Source organism: Ambystoma mexicanum, chromosome 4p, assembly GCF_040938575.1.
Source record: "Ambystoma mexicanum isolate Mex_15411 chromosome 4p, UKY_AmexF1_1, whole genome shotgun sequence".
Lineage (NCBI taxonomy): Eukaryota > Metazoa > Chordata > Amphibia > Caudata > Ambystomatidae > Ambystoma > Ambystoma mexicanum.
In genome coordinates, this window is record NC_090927.1 from 488771768 (window position 1) to 488792386 (window position 20619).

The following is a 20619-nucleotide window of genomic DNA, read 5'->3' on the forward strand; positions in this document are numbered from 1 at the left end:
AGTGAGTCAAAGTGAGTCATCAATTTACAATCTATTGAAGAAACGCCCCTTTGCTTTTACTTAGAAAAATCAATTTTACCCAAAACACATATTTCCCAGATACACAGTTTGTTGAAATTACATGCACACATTGCAGATGAATTAAGGTACATTCTTGCCCAAATCTGATCTTTCTAAGAGCTTGGGTTAAGAAATGACAACATTTTTTTGTTTTTGGTAGCTTTAGCAACATTGGTTTTTCATCAAATCTTTACACAGACCTGTACCCTCTCCCTGAGCATATTACAGTAATTTACTATGCCTCTAGCATAAACCCTGTGTCTGCAATATTAATAAATAGCGGGATTCGGTCCCAGAACACTGCACAAAGTGGAGTTTGGTCTCAAATCGTGAGGGCATTTTCCATATTAAGGACCCCCAAATTGTACATTTCTGTGAGCTTAATACAAGATTTTATAAGCAATTTAATCAAACATACATTTGCCCTTAATTGAATTCACATACCAGTCTGGCCCGCCCCCCAGAACTTGGTGAGTCAGAGATCACAGGCCTCACCTTCCTGGCAGGGCAGCTGTGGTCAGGTACAGCCTAATCTGCATTTCTATTCAATTGAAAGGGTCTATTGTGTTGTGTCCTGCAGGCTGGAGGGGAAACTCCTCCCTCTCAATCAACAGGGCCATGTGATATTCTGGGCTGTTGTGTGTGTCTCTGAACTGTTAATTGAATCAGACTGCCTTCTGGGAAAGCAGGTGTTAAGTATTTTCATTAATCAGCAAGCCTTTGAAGTCCCAGCTAGCTCAGGATCCTTTTGCAACTCCTGAAATACAGTTCTCCTTTCAGAGTTTAGATCGGTAGCGCCGGTTAGTGCCCAATGCTGATACTACACCTATTTTTGACAGCTGTCTTGAATTAATACATTTCAAAAAGAAAGGATTTTACTTGATAGTATATAATCCTTGCTTGACATGGCATCGATGTGGATCTGCAGTAGAGTAAAGTAGAACACTCAACCAGAGTTGGATTTTTGTTTGGTGGTTTCGGGCCCATGATCTTAGTAATTTTTGACATTAATAAAAATGGATTTTGAACAGAACCATCTTTCTTTGCACTGGTGGGTGGCAGGTCAGGGGACCATTTTGGTGTGCGCAAAACTGCGCGGTTCTCCTGGATTCTGGCGCAAATGTGGGCTTTTCCGCCATTTTGGATTTTCTAAGCCCACAGCACCAAATGTTGCAGCATAATAACTTGAACGTGGGTCAAGACACCCAACAGTGCCGCAGACGATCGGAGCCGCCCGCTCCTTTGCCTAAGAACATTTGAATCCAAGAGTACCTTGTCTGCAACGTCGACTGCTTTGTCCCGCCGGAGAAAGTCAAGGACGACCAACGCACCGAAGAGAATCTGCCGGTGGGTTTCCCGCCACCTGAAGGCCACAAAGACTTCGACGACTCGACGCCCTTGCTGGGCCAAAGTTCTTCTGAAACTCTTTGCGGTCCTGATGAACAATCCATCCCCGAGGTGCCCCGCACACCTCATCCTCGCAGGACGTCGCTGACGAGCACCGCCTCGATCGACATCGGGGTCTCGGCACCCTTGAACTTCTCATCGCTGCCGTCGACGCCAAGTTCACCATCTTCAACGCCTCTCGACGATCCGTGGCTCCTGCTTTAAAGGGAGTCACTCAAGAAGGATCCTTCGACGCGTCTTCGAAGAACTCTACTCCACCAGGTACATTGGGGGGGTAAAACATTAATAGGAGGAAATAAGACTAGTGAACAATATATGGACTGGGTTTGTGCTACATATCTTTATTTTACAAGTTTCCCAGGTTGGGGGGGGGGATCTCCACGCAGAACTGTGCCTAGTGGTAAGGGCCAGTATTCTGCCTATAGTTTCAACCAGCTTGTGTTCTTTCCTATCTCTATTGCTGGTTTCTGCGTTATTGATCTGTGTGACCTTTTAACCGTAAAGTTGATGCACTTTAATGAGATTCGATAACATTGGTGGTACCACTTTAGAATTGTATATATTTATCATTGTCGATTTCAGAGTACCAAGTGCGTTATTGTGATTGTGTACATACCCTTGAATATTAATTATATAAAGACTGTGTTTTCAGTAATACAGTGTGCGGACATTCCTTTGTGGGGGTTCGGGGACTACACTGTACTTAGGAACCGGCCTGCATCACCTCCTGAAAAGCTAGGCCTTGATTGCTCCACTACATTACCAATAATAGAGAATCTTGGCTGGGGTCCTCTGTGCCTCTCCTCTACCATATAGAGAACGGAAGTACAGACACACCCCCTCCAGTCTTTACAAGGGGCACCGCCAGAATGGTCTTCCGTTTAAAAAATGGTCTTCCCTGCGCTGATAAAGGAAGACCTACTTCTTCATCTCCTCCGGTGTGAGCGGGAAGAGTTTCGATGCATGGGAGACCCTGGAGTGGAAGGAACCCACTTCATCCGGGGGAGAAGCTCTTGGAGGCGAAGATATGCCGCTGTCTGTGTCTGTCGTCGCCGTGTCCGTCCCCATATCCCTATGGGGGTGGGGGAATGGCACTGGCAGCTGGACCAGAGGCGTAGGGTGCCTCTTCCTTTTCTTCGGTGGTAGTGGCCTGGTGTCAATGCCTGTGGTGCCATTGGTGGTGCTTTCGGCATCCTCTTCTGTATCTCGAACACCAGAGTGTAAAGGGTAGAGAAAGTGTCATGAGACAGATCTCTGGGAGGTGCCTGGGGAGTAGGGTCACTGGGCCCAGCGCCGTCATCATCCCTTCGGCGACTACCTCCTCGACGTTACCGTCGTCATCATCGTCCCCAACGTCTTCTGGGATGGGCTGGACGGCACCCGCGTCGTCCACATCAGAAGAAGAAATATCCGTGCGCTGCAGTGCTTCTACACCCCCTCACCCCTTTTTGGGTCCTGAGGGGTCGGTCTCGGGCTAAGGGACAGCATCCTCTTTTCACGCGTCTTTTCCACTGGTTTGGCCGAAGCCTCCCGCCTGGGAGGAAAAGCCACCCTGGTTGCCGTAGAGGTAACCTGGTTCGGGTCAGCCCCTTTTGCCTTCAAAAGGGGGGCCGCCACCAGCTCGATAGAAGAGGACGACTTAGCCTGTAGCCTGGGACTTCACGGACAGGTCGGACACCTTGTCCTGTTGTCTGACCTTCGCTGGTTTCTCCCACAGCTTCCCCGGGGTAGCTGACTTTCTCTTCGACGAAGAACTGGAGAGATGGCTGGAGACTGAGGCCGATGGAGATGATGAGCGCGTCCTGCCCGTCGTGGGAGTCGCTTGCGCGGTGACCCTGACGGAAACAGACTTGCCGTGCTTAGCCTTGTTTTGGGCCCCCACAGATGGAGCGCCCTCAAAGGACTTATAAGCCCGCTCTGACTGGCTGGATCCGGATGAGGCATGCCCCTGTGAACCACACGGGGTAGGGGCCTTGGCTTTGAGCCACACCAGCAGTCTGATGTGCCGATCTTTCATAGTGCCCTTGGTAAAGCCATGACAGATCTCGCAATCCTCCTCCTTGTGCATCAGGTGAAGACAATAAAGGCACTGGGAATGCTTGTCCTCCATGAAAACATTCAGCAAACCGCAGCTGGTGCAGAGCTTAAAGAGGGAAGTCCGCCCTTCTCCTCCGACATGGTACGGCTTGCGGTTTAGGCCCAATGGCCTTTTGGAAACTTCGAAGAAGAAACACTCGATGATTCCGCCCTTGAGGGGAGATGAAAGATGCCAAAAAAAGGATCCCTGTTAGTTGGATGATCGAACAAAAATAGGATATTCCTAGCAAAAAAGCAGGAAAAACACAGAAAGCGGTAGGAGCGAAACACGAGGACTCCCAACACTTGGACATGCAGTAAAAATCTGAAGATGGCTGCCACAGGAGAGGCTTCGGGAGAGGGCAGTCATTGACTGTGGTAGTACGACCCAGAGCGCAGTGATTGGTTTATAGGAGAAAGACCGTTTGTAAACAAAAGTGAAACTTTTTTCTTTTACCGAGGATTTCCGGCCTGACGGGGAATATTCATGAGCATGTGAATCCATGCCAGACCCCATGCTGGAGAATTACAATTTCTATGGAGGGACAGCAGGGGCAACCAGGACAACAGGTATACAGTGAACCGAGTATGTTCCTAGTTCAAGGCCAATGGGAGGATTTCTGAGGGGCAGGGGAGGATTTCGATGGGGAAATGGGTCATTTGGCAAGGTCAGAGGAATGGGTCCCGTTTACTGGGCCAACAGGAAATAATGATGGAGGATTTTAGGGGATTCAGTGTGGAAGGTTGGGACACGATGGGTTGGGACACGTGTCACGAGATTGTCGTGAATGGCCACAGTACTTTAACTTGGGAGCTTAACCGATGCAGGCACGATCCTGCCATATGCCACAGGCTATGTGCAATCGTAGCAGGCATGGGTTGAAGAGAACCCAGCTACTGGGACTGCACAGACCTTCGGGATCCCATCGACCATGCCAGCACAAGCATTAGTACAGACATGGGACAAGAATCCTTGATTCCAAGTGAAAACAGTTTTCACTGGACTGAAGAAAAATACAGAATCGATGTAGAAAGACCGCTCTGTGACCACACAGAATGGTCATTCTAAATGGAGCTGTCGAGAGAGTGTGTGTGTGTGTGTGTGTGTGTGTGTCTGCCTCTCCAAGTCTTGTATCAAGGAAGGTGAGTTCCCCTTGTAAGGCAAAAACGATTGACACTGGGATCCTCTGGGGCTGTCCTGTGGGTTCCATATACTGGAGATCTTTGTATCAAGGTGGGTAATCAAAATGTATCAGCCCCTTTGTTGTACTGCACGGACACCGAGCAAATCTTTTGGGAAGGTACATCCTGAGCAAGTTGCAGATGTCGAGTGCCTTAATGGAGGAAGGTATTGTATGCTCGACGCCAGGGTTGTATCTGGTAAGGGAAGCAGCCCATTTTCTGACCTATTGTAGCGACAGCGTGATTAGGGAAGGGGGGGTTTCCAGTGTATGCAGCATTGTATGTCTACAGAGTGAACGTTTTGTTGAGTAGGGTTCCCGGGAATCAGAAATCAGGCCGGAGCAGTACAATTTGAGTTTTTATTTCGGGCTGACGTGCCGCAGGAAGAAACGCCAGATGCCACCATTAGGATTCTCTTAGAAGCCGTAGTGATTAAGAGAACAGGGTGGTTTTCTCAGGCAAAGATGAGGTAGGCGGAGAGTGTCGCACAGTTCTGTACATTGATCAGTTCTGATCATCAACTTCTCACACCGAAACCCACACAACCACTTCTCTGCACAGCAACCTGCACGTACTCCACCACACCAACCCAGACAAACAACACATAACCCAATCTCAACAGCACATGGGAACTCTCACCGATCCGATAACCACACAAGCTCAGCGCACAGTGAAAACCGAACTGAAGCTGCCAACAGGGCATCACAGCTCTCACTATCTTACTCCCGCTAGACCCTACTAACCCCTACCCTTCCTTTTCATATCCGCTAGAGCGCCTGAGCACCACTTCCGGTGATGATGGTGTGTGGTACAAATACATTTAACATAACATGTCATGGGGCTGCTAAAGAGTGTTGGAACAGGGAGGATAAAATGGAAACCATGTGCAATATCACCAGAGATTAAGCAGTAGCCCATGTCAAAGGAAGAGGATAAAGGAATTTATGAGACCATTATGGCATTGTTAAAGCAAGGCACAATACAACCTTCTGTGTCCCCATGCAATATGGCTATCTATCCTGTGAAGAAGGCGAAGGGGTCAAGGATTTGCACCCCCTCAATAATAGGGGGTAATTTCCAGTGGTACTAAATCCTGCCACCATTCTCTGCAAAATCCCTACTGGGTCGACCCATTTCACAGTAACCGATTTAAAAACTGAATTTTTCTCTGTTCCCTTAGACCCCGATTCTCAGTACCTCACAGTGTTTGCATATCGTGATCAGAGATTTGAGAACACGTTTCACAGGTGTACTGCAAATCTCTGTGGTTTGAACAGGGTGGTTCGGATAGATTTGGGGAATTTACATATGTCCAGTACCGTAATTCAGTACGTGGACGTTTTATTAGTCGGCAGCACTTCAGAGGAGCAGTGTCGAGGAGACTCAATAACGCCTCTCACCCTGCTCGCAGAGAAGAGGTGTAAAGACAAAAGGAAATTGCAGTACTGTCAGGCAGAGCTAGTGTACTTGGGGCAAGTAATATCGCCCACAGGACGGAAGGTAATGCTGGAGAGCCACCACAGGTGAAAATACGCCTCAGCCAGTCAGTCAAACAAATGCAGCAGTTTTAGGGGCTCTAACTATTGCAGATCATGGATTTTTGATTACTCTCGTTATGTATAGAAGGCGAAAGGTCTGATAAGAGTGGTCTGAGGAAACTGGGACTTGCTTTTTGGAACTCAAAGCTGTGATCAGCAATGCTTTGGTCCTGGCGACCCGCAAGTTACAAGAAGCCATTCTTTCTGTTTTCCCATTCAAACGGCAAGGGGATGACAGAGGTCCTGACCCAGCAAACATTGCTAGGCCACAAACATTTAGCGTATTACGGCAGAATGCTAGACCCAGTGATGCTGGGATAGTTGCCTTGTGAACAAGCTCTAGCAGCAGCATGTGTTGAAACTCAAAAGTATTCAACCATTGCTATGGGTTTCCCAGTGACATTGCAGTTTTTGTGATTCTAGAAAAAACTAAATCTACATTGACGACCTAGAGTGTCAGGGTACGAGGTCATTTTATCAAATTCATCAATTCATCCCATGAGATGTCACCTAGTAAATTCTGTGACATTTGTAGCAAAGCCAGTGCAGCCTGAGGATATTGTTCATGATTGTACCACGTATGACGGAGAAGAGGAAGGCAGGGTGAATGTGAAAGGATACCATGGATGGGGTTGAGGCGATTTTGTTGATGGGTCAACCAAGAGATGGGTGAGAGGCATACAGGTGCAACTGTCGTGGGTCTTGTGGATGGGGAGTACTGTGTAACTGAAGAGACGGTTGCCTTCTCATTACTCTCAACAAGCGGCCGTACTGGTGACACTTGTAGAGATGCTAGAAATGAGTAAGGAGAAAGAAGTCACTGTTTATTGTGACTCCACGTACGTTACCTCCACCGTCCATTCAGGCTTATCATGACGGCAAAGAAGAGAGTTTAGGAGGTCTGGCAGGTCCCCTGTCCAGCATGCTGCGCTGCTATCCCAGCTAACTGAAGCGCTAACCTTGCCAGCAGAGATTGGTCTAGTGAAGGGCGCTGCCCATGCTAAACGCACAACTTCAATAGCTCTCGGAAATGATGCCACAGACAAGGCGGCGAAGTAAGCAGCGTATTTTCCTTTCAAAGATTTCCAGAAAATGGAAACAGTGTCCCCACAGGTAGATGTACAGTTACCAGCCCTGTAGACCGCAGTCCCGGTGCTCCAGATAATAGAAATACAACGCAAAGGCCCTAAAGAAGAAAAGAAGAACAGACGCTCTGGAAAAAGAGTATATGTGTTCTCTCACCCATAGATTTGCTTTGGAGACAGGAAGTGATGGGGAAGGTAGTAATGCCTGTAGTAGAGACGCTTCCTTTGGCTCTAGAGCAGCAACCTTACCAGTCACATACTTTGATAAGAAATCACAGCAGAGCTCCAGGAGGACTGGTTTATCAATAACTTGCAAGAACAGATAGGTAGATTTGTAGGTAATTGTATAGTGTGCAATCCCGGAAATACCATGAGGTTGGTAAAGGAGGGGGGGGGGTCTGGCCCAGGCACTCGGGTCTATTCAAGGAGCTCCAAATCGATTTTTTGTTGACATAACAGGGGGCAGTAACTTCTGATATTTAATTGTTGTGGCTTGTCCATTCTCCCGGTGTCTTGCGGTTGGTCCATGAATACATCCTGATGCTAAATCTGTGGCAAGGTTTCTGGTAAGAGATATTTCCAAGATGGGGAAGCTCTAAAATCCGACAACAGAGTCCACTTCTTTAATGCCTTGTTTGCAGAAATCACTTTGCTGATAGGAATAAAGCATCTGTTATGCCAGGAGTACTATCTGTAGGCCAATGGGATCGTGGAAAGGCTTCATGGGGTCCTTAAGGCCTGGTTAGCCAAATGCTGTGCAGAATTAAATGAATCATGGTATGTTTGCCTCCCACTGGCTTTATTTTACATATGAAACCAGCCAGGGAGGGGCCACCCCTTGAGCCCTCACAAAATCGTGATTGGGCGTAGGCTACATACACCTCTCTCACCTACACGTATGACTTCAGACGCACACATGACCACATCGGTCCTTGGAGAGGAATTTAAGAATACCTTACAGCATTAAAGAAAGTGTTAAGACTATATCATTGCAGGTTGTGTCTTCAGGAGAAAGAGCCAAGACTGGCAACAATCAGCACAAAACAGAGCTTCTCCCCCCAGGGGCAGAGTCTACATTCACTGGAACTAACTGCCTTTCCATGGGTCGCATACAGTGATCTACGGAACCTAGACTGCCGTGAAGGTGGAGGGTAACAAGAGTTGGATCCACCTGAAAGACACCCGAAGGGACACCGGCAGCCCTCCACCTGCACAGGAGCAGGCACAGAAGTACGCCCTAAAGATTCACCATTAGTTTCAGTGCAAAGGGGGCGTGAATAGAGAAATGGAATTTAAATAAATTTTGTATAGGCAAAGGAATGTTTAAGATTGTAAATTGTTTTTGTGGTCCTTGGGTCATCATGTCTGAAGATGACAATCAGTATGAAAACCCCCAAATTGTCTAATCTTATGAAATCTGAGGAGAAAATGTAAAGCAGGAGAAGAATTGCTGACAACGATTTTTTCGATAATGATAAACTAAATCCCATAATGAATGCACATAGTTTTACAGTTGCCAATTTATGGTATTGCCATATGAGGAAGGTTGGGGGGGATCCGTAGGATAGTGCTACATCTGCTCTCATCCCACATGCTTCTGCCGTTGCTAGGGTTTTCATCCCGATTGAGGTAACGTAGCAGATGCGCTATGTCTAATGTACTTAGCCCTGTGCACGGTTCGAGGGCAGTCAATTATGGCATCAATCATACCAAGTGACGATTGTTCCATGGCCGAGCCTGCAGAACACAAAAATATTAGGTGTATTCATAGAGTTCAATTGATCTTGGAAAGAGCTATTTGTTCTAAAAATCGATGGGAGCAAGGGTTGAAGAGTTACAGAGCCGGAAGATAGAGGAGATTCTCAGAAGAAGGGGTGGCAGAAATAAACAAAGCATGTGGGACATTATGGAAAAATAATTTGCAGTATCGGACGTGGCTCAAAGAGCCAGAAAAACCTGTTAAAATACAGACACTTACCCATTTTTCTCTATGTTTTAAGGGCAATGGCACGGTATGCGTTGGCACAAATGGGAACTGCAGCTGTATGCTATGCATCACAAATTTGTCTGGCGGTACGGCTGCTCTTCTAGATAACTTTTGGAACGGTGGACAGAATGCGTACAGGCAGTAGCCTCCAGCCTGGCGAGGTGTGTGCAGTCTCTCTACCCTTCATTTGCCCGTCCTTGTGATCCCTGAAGAGAACCTCATTTTGGCCCGTCCAATGCCCGAAATTAATTCAGTGACCCTTGCATCCCTTTCACCACTGTATACAGACAAATCGGTGACTAGATTTGATGGCGAAAATCACAAGAAATTGCAACATAGGAAAAGATCGAACTACCTTTCAGCATCATCATCACAGGCTTTAGCAGATATTCCTGATCGATATCGGCTGTTTAGCCAGACCAATACCTTCTTTGCCTCCCTCCTGGCACCTGGCGCCCAAGCAGCGGTCAATGTCAAATTGCTCTAGGTGACCATGTATGAACTATTGTTCTTCGTGAATGCTTCTGAGTTAGTGTTTAGTGGCAATAAGGAAGAGTTATGTGCCCAGAGGCTCATAACTTTTCAAAATCGATTCATACTCTACCTCTTAACAGCAATGGAGAGCGACTCCACCTTTTGACAGCAATGGAGAGCGGAGTACGTCGGAAAATAGGGAGTACCTGCTGCACATGTGTGCCTCTCAATGATACAGACAATGGCACACTCGCCAGAAATATTGCTGTCCTGCATAAACTGAAAATGATCATGGAAACGGAGGCTACGATTACCAATCATTCATGGATCGATTCTTTATTCTCGTGGGTACCTCTGTGGTTGAGGCTTGGTATAAAAAGTCTGATGCCTATTTTTTGTCTTTTTACTTGTTCTTTTTTGTTCCTGCCAACTGATCCTACATTGTTGTTTTGCCCAGGTACCAACAGTTGCTGCCATAATGACCGTAACCCTGTCCAAGGCTAGGGCCACCACTACTTCATCCCATACGGGTACTCAAACAGAGTTTTTTTTGTTTCCTCCACCAAATGTTTGTTCTTGTGTGGAGCAGCGGGTAGACTGCCGGAATGGTGGGGGAAAAAGTTACGGTTGTTCAGCGGAAGAATATGCCCATATTGAGAACATTGTGAATGATGGTTGTGGGGTTGTTCCCACGAAGATGATTATGATTTGTTAGTTAAAGTATTCATTAAAGGTGGGAATGTTGGGGTGGTCAACAATCAATGTTTCCAATAGCGATGGCTTAGATTGTTGTGGAAGAATCCCATAGTGTTTGAAAGGATTTCATTGGAAACATTTTAGTTCAATTCCTCCAAATTCTTGAGGGGGCAAAAGTACAAGGAGCGAGGAAAATAATTGTATAAAGTTCTAAGACGTTATTGCAGGGTTTGAAGGTTCTGAATGGAGCTACCAAATGTCAAGTTCATGTCAAGCCAGACTTTGCTGTGGAGATGGAACGGTTTGCAGTGACAGGGTCAAGCCTGGATTACATTTCTGCTTCTCTTGGTCTCACCATCCCCTCACAGCTTTTAATGGCCCCAACACTTGCTCAATTACTCATCTTCTTAACTGTGGTCAATCTTTTTCTTACTTCCTAAAAGTTTCTTTGTTGGGGTGGTAAGGAAGGGCCCCCATAATTGTGAGGGGTTCATGTTGCGCGCACCGTATTGATAACGGGGGCATGAATTCGAACTGGGTGCAATGTTGCAAATTCATATATCGAGTGTAGTTAATTATGGATGGGATATGTTACTTTTAGTGTTTTTGTTGTTTAGAATATATACATATTCGATCTTCACGCGCGTGGAAAGGTACACTATTAAAAATGCAAATTCAACATGACCAGAGACTACACATGGGGTGCGTTTCCAAAAAACATAGCAGTTGGGGCTCTCTTACAAAATGCAAACTGACGTTCTCAGGTTTTCAGACGGCAGAAAATGAGTAAATCAGTAACTTTAACCTTTGCGGTTAGCTGATGCACATACATTTTAAACAGCAGTGACATTTGTTGATGGAAAGAGGAATGAGTCATTTAGTAAGAAGATCAGCTTGCAAACATGACAAGGTTTATGATTTAACAGTCCTGCAAGAGAACAGATGTTATCTCGCTCATTGTATTGAAGTCGTGTTGAGGTGGTTGATCATTTGTTGGGATGGTAATAAAAATGAGGCCTGAGGCCAGGGAATCCAGCAGTTAATTGTTTTTACAGGTCACCAGAAGCTGTATGTTCTAGAGTAGTGGTCGCAAAAATTAGTAGGTCATCAGATGCGCCAGGAGTGTGGGATAGTTTAGAGCGTAATCAGTCGTTCTAAGAAAATCTTGTTGTTCAGGCCTTCTTGGTATTTGCTAAAATATGTAAGCGGACCATGTGCCAGTACTGAATTATGTTTCAACAACAATGTTGAATCCTGTACTGACGAATCCTAAGAAGAGGTGTGTTCTGAATATGACCTGAAGAGGACTATCAAGGACTATCAAGAAAATACTGGCCAATTAAAATGGAAGAATTGGGAAAAGATGGGATTTCTTTGAAGAGGTTTCGGTCCAATCAAATTTAGTGGCTGGACTGAAGTATTTGGGAGTGTTTTAACTGTTGCAAAACTGAATAAAAGATGTGAAATGATGTGATGTTGAGACTTGGGTTAGTTTGGTCCTACAACACCATCTAACTGCTCCCCGGAGCATAGTACAATAAACTTGGTTTATGTAGAACTTTGTACTCACTTAAGTGGCGGGCCTGTTTGGGTTGATGTTAAAGGCCCATCTGCAAATCTTGATCAAGAACCTGGAAATTCTCCTCACTGTAATTTGATAATGAACTTCCAGTTTAACACTGTCATTACAGGTGGAATGGTCAATCTGATGTAAATGTATAATATCAATGTAAATATTCTGTGTCATGCCTCCCAAATCGAAGTAGTGTATTCATAGTTGTCATTATTTAACACATTTTATTGACCTCAGAAAGATGAACGACAGACAGGCCCTGCTGAGATGTGCACTTGCAAAGTGCAGGCTGGCACAATTCTTGGAGGTGTGTGCTTAACTTATGAGCTATCCACTGAGGACTACGAAGAATATACCCCTTCATACCTCCCAAACTGCATCCTGCTTGGTTTGAGTCTCGAGTGAATGATAATCTGCTTAGTGGCGGCCCTCTTTTGATCAGAATCAACTTGATCATATTAAGTTAATCTGAAAGGCAACTACGTGACTAATCAATGAAGTAAAAAAAAAAGAGAATGCCTGAGTCGCATTCTAAATCTTTTACCTCAGTGCTCTACAAATGTCTGTTAGGCAAGGTGCCTCTGTCTACATGAAAGAAATCAATGCTTACACCCAAACTCTGAATCTAGGGATCCCACAACCACCACCTTCTGTTTGTACCCTCAACCAAGAGCGCAAGCCATCAGCTATCTGTTGTAGCATCGCAAAAAGAAGCAGCTCACCACTGGTATCCAAGTCTCATCTTTAGTTCTTACCTACATTGTCACTTCCCCACTGCTCAAATAAACTGTACCATGAGATTCAGACCTTTCATTTCCATGTCTAACATACCCCAGAGGTGATCAAGTTTTCAGTCTGAATTTCAGATCCAGTATATATGTAATGATGGATCTGTATATATGTATATATGTAATGATGGAAGGTTTGGTTTACATGGAAACTGATAAGGCTGGAAAACAGCCTGCCAGCCAGCCCCAGCCAGGTAGGGGAGAGCACAGCTAAAGGCCGCTATGGGAACTGCCAGCCACCATTGTGGGATTTATCATTACAGCAGCCTGGGGGAATACCTCTGGTATACTAATAGTTTTAAAATATGTATTTTCTCCAGGAGATGGGCACCGCATGTATTGCATGAGCACAATCTCCTGTGGAAAATAAAACAAAATGGCCACTGCTATGGCTAATAGAAAGGAGTAGTCCCTTTTCTATTTCCTTAATGGGAGGCAGAGGTGACATGGGCCCAGGGGAGAGGAGCAAGAAAAGTGGGGTCGGACGGAGGGTGCTATAAAAAGAGTGGGGCTCTAGGGGATGACAGTAGAGAAGAGCAAGTTATTTACCAACTGTAACATTCTTTCGATTGGATGCTCCTCCCACGTATTCCTCATCTTAGATACATCCTTACCTTTAGCTTTGCTGCTTCAGATAAAATTTTTCTCCACCAGAGGGCGCTCTGCTCGAGTCCGCAGCGTCGATGTCCCTCAGCGGTATCCGTCGAGCGTCGACGTCATCCGCAGTATAAATGGCTCGAGCCGCGCCCGTTGGCCTCAGTTCTGTTTTTTCATTTATTGTAGTCAATAATTATCTGATAAGGCGCACCCCTTTGACCAAAAGCTTTAGAGGAGCTTTGAGTGTAAAACACGTAAACTGTACAGTGGGGTCGGCTGAGAGGGTTGATGAGGAATACGTGGGTGGAACATCCAATCGAAAGAACGTTACAGTTGGTAAGTAACTTGTTCTTGTAATGGATTGTGTTCTCCCATGTATTCCTCATCTTAGATAGGCTCCCAAAGCAGTTTTAATAGGAGGAGGGAGTACCATGAATATTAACCATGTACAGAATGAAGTACTGATTTTGCAAAGAGACTTCCCTGTGAAGAAGTTGAGTCAAGGGACTAGTGTTTTACAAATGTGTGCAAGGATGACCATGTGGCTGCAGCACAAATATCTTGTATCAGGACACCTCTCTGAAGAGCTGTTGAAGTGGCCATGCCCCTGGTTGAATGAGCTCTTATCCCATCTGGAGGATCTTTCCCAGCCAATCTACAACATTGAGGTATAGCTAAAATTATCCATCTGCACAATGTTTGTTTTCTCACTGCCAGCCCTAATTTAAGGCCAGTATATCCCACTAAAAGCTGGTCACACTGACGAAATTTAGCCAGTCTCGATATATAGAAACTAAGAACTCTCTTAGGGTCCAATCTGTGTAATCTCTCTACCTCCTTACTTGCGTGAGGAGGATAAAATGCAGCTAATGTTATTCTTTGTGACAGGTGAAAATCTGACTATATAAAGCACACAGGATATTGTTCGGGTTTGCCAGCTGTGAGCTGCCCAATACGATAATCACACAGCTTCTTTACTGGGGTGAAATTGGGAAAGGCACAAATCTCTGGCTTGGCTTTCAAGCTTGTGTTAATGCACTGTGTTGTGCTAAAAGGCACAGGTTTGCCCACTCTGGGCTGGACACGTGTCTGCTGCTCTTCGGATTAAAGAACCAGAATTATTTAATAGGTTTTCTCTGTCAGGGAGGTGCAGATGTATATAAAAACAGGGAAGAGAAGGTTCTTCAGTGGGTTCCTCTCTTGGACATTGTTGGTATTACTGGATCCTTAGAATTAATTTCCAAGAAGGATCCTAATCAGAAGACAAACTGACTCTGTGCGGTATATGTTGAGCACTAGATCTGGTTATTCTTTAAGCTGAACGGTTTCTGTGGTGCAAGGTAGCTATGCCACATTCCTCAGGGCTATCTAGAGGAATGTGGCATTCCTTAGGGCCATCAGATTCTATGCCTTCATGGTTTAAATGGCATGCCATTTAAACCAAGAAGGCATAGAATCTGATGCCCTCTAGATAGCCGTGAGGAATGTGGCATAGCTACCTTGCACCTCAGAAACCGGTCGGCTTAAAGAATAACCTGATCTAGTGCTTAACATATACTGCACAGTGTCAGTTTGTCTAGGTGAAAATCTGAAACAAGTTTCGGTAGAAAAGAAGGTTTAACCTTTAGAATAACTTTATCTTTGTTTAGGATAGTGTGAGGAGGTTTGCTAGAAAGCGCCTGCAACTCACTCACCCTGGGGGCTGAAGTAATCGCCACATGTAGTATAGTTTTTAGAGTTAGGAGCCTTAATGTGAAGAATGTAATGGCTCAAATGGAATACAAGTGAGAAATGTTAACACTAAATTTAGATCCCACACAGGTACTTGAAAGGGTATAGGAGGAAACTCATTAGTAAGCCCTTTTAAGAATTGTACAATTAAGGGTATTTTGAAATAAGATTCCTCCTCTGAGGAGCATTTAAAAATGGATAGCGCTGCCAAATAACCCTTAATCATGCCAACTTGGAGCCCCAAATTGGCCAAATGTAAGAGAAAAGACAATATTGTAGGAGTATTACATTGAAAAGGGTCCACATTCTTATCTCTGCACAAGTTACTGAACTTGTTCCAACGACACCGGTACAGAGATTTAGTTGCTGGCCGAAAGCAAAATCTCCATTACGTCATCCGGAAAGTCCCAAACCTTGTATCTCAGCCTCTCAGAAACCATGCATGAAGGCTGAGTGTCTTGACCTCTGGATGAGAACCCGACCATCCTCTCACGAGAGAAGGTCCTCTCTTTGTGGAAGACGTATTGGAGGGCAGATGGACATGTCCAGAAGGTCCGGGTACCAAGCTCTCCTGGCCCAATCTGGGGCAATTAGGATCATAGATTTGCCAAAATGTCTTAACCTTCTGATTACTGGAGGAATAACAGGGACTGGAGGAAACTCGTACAGAAGTGGAAATTCCCAGTCCACCACAAAAGTGTCTCCTAGAGCACCTCTTGGGGGAAATTCCCTTCAGCAGTACAGTTCGCACTTCCGGTTGGCACCGGTTGCGAACAGATCCACTTGCAGGGTTCCCCAAAGGGCGAATATCTCTTGAAGGACTTCTTGATCTAGTTCCCATTCGTGGGATACTGTGCTCTGCCTGCTCCGAGCGTCCGCCACCGTGTTCTGCTCTCCGGCTAGGTGAATTGCCGTCAGAGAGATTCCTTCCTGTATTGCCCAGAACCAGAGCTGCATTGCCTCTCTGCACAGTGGTAGTGACCCTACTCCTCCTCTCTTGTTGAGATAGTACATGGCCACTGTACTGTCCGTCATTATCAGGACGTTCTTTCCCCATACAGAGGGCAGGAAGGCCTTCAGCGCTAGTCAGATTGCCCTCAGCTCCAAAATGTTGATGTGTAGTTTGGACTCCGATGGAGACCAACGACCGCTGATTGTCAGTTTGTTGGTGTGGGCTCCCCACCCTGTGAGTGAGGCATCCGTCACTACCGTTTTCTCCAGCCATGGTTGCCAAAAAGATTCTCCTTTGAGGTTATGTTCAACGCAAGCCCACCATCGCAGATCCTGTGCCACTCTGGTCGGGACTTGCAAAAGATCTGACATCTCCCCTGAAAACTGGGACCATTGAGTATTGAGGGCCCAATGTAGGGATCTCATCCTCAATCTGGCTTCTGGCACCAGAGAAATGCAGGATGCCATAAGACCGAGCAACCTTAGAAAATCGAAGGTCGGCAGATGTTGGGCATTCTGGAACTTCGTTACCATCTGCAGAATGTGGTGAGCTCTCTCTTCGGGAGGCGAGGCTTTGCCCGAGAAGGTATCCAGAACTGCTCCGATAAATTGGAGTTTTTGTGATGGTATCATATTTGACTTTTTGAAATTCAGAGAGAAGCCCGGTCTGTGTAGGAAGTGGCAGGTCTTGCTTAGATGTTCCTGGGCTTGTTCTGGAGAACGTGCCCTGATTAACGAATCGTCCAGGTAGGGGTAAATGTGAATTCCCCCTCTCCTGAGACTCTCTGCCACTACCGCCATCAACTTGGTGAAAACTCTCGGGGCTGAGGTCAACCCGAATGGCAGAACTCGAAACTGACAGTGAGAGTTGCCAATCGCGAACCTCAGGTATTTTCTGTGCTTGAGATAGATTGGCACATGAAAGTAAGCATACTGAATTCCCAATGATATCAACCAGTCCTGGAGTTGGAGAGCCAGAAGGAACTGAGAAATGGTAACCATCTTGAACTTGTCCTTCCTGAGGAACTTGTTCAAGTTTCTTAAGTCCAAGATGGGTCATAATCCTCCGTCCTTCATTTGGGATGAGAAAATATGGGGAGTACCAACCCTTGTTCCTCTCCGCTAAATGAACATGTTCTATTGCACCTTTCTCTAGCAGAGTTAAAATATTCTGCAACAGGAGCAGTTCTGGAATTTTGGCAGAGTTGTACCCCGTAGGGTGATTGAGGTTTCTTTTGAAAAGGAAGGCAGTAACCTTCGGATACTGTTTCCAGTGCCCAAGCATCTGAAGTAATGCCCCGCCATTCTTTCAAATGCTGAGAGATTCTGCCTCCCACTGGGGTCTTGTGGGTCAAAACCTTAGAGTGGCTTTGCGGCAGCTGCACTAGCGGCTGATGGGACAGTTGCCGTTACTGGGGCAGATCTTGCACCTTTTCCTCACCCCCGAGGAAATTTCCTTTGTCCTCTTTGACAAGTCTGTCCCTTTCCTTTTCGAAATGAGGAATACAATCGAAAGGGACGACCCCTCCAGGAAGATGAGCCTTTGAAGGGGCGTTGTTGAGGTTGTCGAATTGCGGCACTAAGAGACTTTTCTGCCACTTTAGGGGTCTGCAGCTTCTCCAAACTTTCATCTGCCTTGCTTCCGAACAACCTCAAGCCGTCAAATGGCATGTTGAGAAGTCTGGCCTGCACATCCGGTGCAAAACCAGACTTTCTCAGCCACGCAAATCTGCATAGCACCGTACTAGATGCCATGGACCTGCTGATACTGTCTGCAGTGTCCAAACCTGATTGGAGGCATTCCCCCATAGCCTCCTTTCCGTTCTTAACTATTTCCTGTTCCTCACCATCAGGGATATGTTCAGCTGCCGCTGTCATACAGTCCCACAGGGTGTATGTAAATCTTGCAAGGGTGCAAGTTACATTTGTAGATTTCAATGCCATGCTACCCGAAGAAAAAATATTACGGGACCATGCATACATTTTTTTATCATCCCTGTCTGGGGGAATGGTCGGGTATGCTGCATTCATAGTAGAAGTGGCCGCCTGAACCACCAGGCTTTCAGGTGATGGATGTTTCTTTAAATATTCCGTGTCTGAAGAAGACGGCCTGTATTTAGATGTGAATTATTTATTCACTGCAGGAGCTGACTCAGGGTTTTCCCATGCACCATTCACCTTCCTTTGCAAAGCTACATGAAAAGGAAGTACTGGGTCTTGTTGAGTTCCCCCTGAAAGGATGTCTGTCATATGATCCTCTTGGTATGCCGTGGAATTTCTGTTCCATTCCAAACATTCTGTTACCATATTCATTAATTTCCTGTATCCTGCATCTGCATGATCAGCAGGGTCAGGTTTTCAAATTCATACTCTGGAGAGGTGTCCAGCCCACTCGCTGTTTGTAAACACTCATACAGGTCTGCCATTTTTGAATGAGGGTCAATTAACTCCTCAGGGACTTACCTTGCCCCAACCTTTACACCAGCTGGTGAAATATCCTCCTTCTCTGAGGATTTCTCCTCATAAATGGAGGACATTGATTTGAATTTTCCGGATGGAAAATCTTCTCTAGTGGCATAGACCTTACATTCGACACAGCAGGCGATTTAGTAATGGGAATAAAAGAAGACGTCGACAATGGCATTGATGGCGTCGACGTAACGGTAAAGGCTTCGATACAGTCGAAGGAGCCTTCGATATCGCCGAAGAAGTACTCGACTTTAGAGTCTTCGAGTGGCTTGTCGACACCTTGGACTCAGACGTCTTCGAGAAAAGCTTTGAGGAAGCCTCTGATGACAATTTTAATGGCAGATGAGTATCGAACGCCATTTTATGGAGTTTTTGCACTGGTAGACCTTTCTTGTGAGGCACTGGGGAGGATCCCCTCGACGACGCCCTCAACGATTTTTCGTCAGATCTTTTTTTTAGATCTTCCCCTGTCACTTTTAGCATGAGCAGGTACATGGCTTTCAATAGATTTCTTTGAGGGGGTCTGGGCCGCATTCTCAAAGATTTTTAACATTGATGTTCTGAAGGCCTCCCACTTCTTCGGAGAATCATGTTTGGAAGGGCAGGTGATAACCTCCTCTGAAGATGTCGAAGAAAATGAAGAGGGAGACCGGTGTCGCCTTTTCTTGGACTTTTTTGAAGAAGACGTCTTCCTAGATCTACTCCTCGACCTTGATTTCTTAGATTTATGACGTCTTTGACTAGACTCAGCCGAGCCTTTCTTTCCTCTTGAAGAAGACTTCGACAATTCCTCCCCCACCGCTAGTTTACCTCTGCATTCTTTTATCGCTTTAATGGTCATCGACTGACAGGAACCGCACTTGTCTATCCGATAGTCGGGGCTGAGGCACCAGAGGCAATTTCGATGGGGATCGGTTATCGAAATCTTCTTATAGCATTTCTGACATTTCTTGAAGCCAGTTTTAGGCGTAGAAGGGTTCGATGACGAAGACATACTTGAGAATTGAAGCGCAGTTTTCTTGGTACAAAGCTAAAGCTATCGTAAAAAAAGAACTGAGGCCAACGGGCGTGGCTCGAGCCATTTATACTGCGGATGACATCGACGCACGACAGATACCGCTAAGGGACATCGACGCCGCGGACTCGAGCAGAGCACCCTCTGGTGGGGAAATTTTTTTGCCGAAGCAGCAAAGCTGAAGGTAAGGATATACCTAAAATGAGGAATACTTGGGAGGACACAATCCATTTGAAAGGGGACGGTCTGAAAAAAAATGGCAGACCCCCAAGGGAGGCACTGTGGTTGCTGAGAATACATAGGGGGCTGCTGTGTGATTCCTATTATGTGACCCCCTGATTGGTCAGCACCTCTGCAACAGGGGCTAACAGCAAAAGCATCTTAACTCTTTCCACAGTAGGTGGAAGCCCTCTAGTGAAGTTAAGGTTTTATTTGGCATACGAAACATACATTCACCAACTACAAACCATAACTTCCAATTTAAAGATAAAATACATGTTTCTTACTGAATCCACTTTCTTCTGCTGCAGCTTTGGTTTTAGGTATAGAATGAATCAGTAGTTTTTTCCAAGTGAAATAAGCGAAGATAGTGGCACTTGAACGGTTTCAAACATGCACAAAATAAATCTGGCTATCCCATGTAAATTAGAACTAAAATGCTGAATATGTCAACAACCTATCAATCAAAAAAAGGTGTGCAAATCATGAATGATCTGCAATGTATACTCACATCAAGTGATTCCAGGCAATACCAGCAAAAGGCATGTTTACAATTTTTGCACATCATCTGCGCACAACCTTCATCTCGTTCAATGTAAACTTTGCACTTTGGACAACGTTTGATTGGCACTTCATCCTCTTCAATTTTGCATACCGAGCTGTAGAGAAATGTTTCAAAGAATTTCAACTTGCAGTTGTTAATTCACTGAGCAGGTTATGGGAAAACTTGAGTTGAAAATCAAGCAACTCCACATGTATCACTCCATACAT

General features: G+C 45.6%; 1 protein-coding gene across 3 annotated transcripts in view; it reads right to left on the reverse strand.

The window, feature by feature from the left end:
• Positions 1–20619, reverse strand: part of RNF144A (ring finger protein 144A) — a 670385-nt gene that overhangs the window by 86737 nt on the left and 563029 nt on the right. For all 3 annotated transcript variants that reach the window (XM_069606020.1, XM_069606018.1, XM_069606019.1), the window contains one exon: positions 20360–20507. In XM_069606020.1, coding sequence (XP_069462121.1) covers positions 20360–20507 — 148 coding nt within the window. The remainder of the gene's footprint in view (positions 1–20359; positions 20508–20619) is intronic.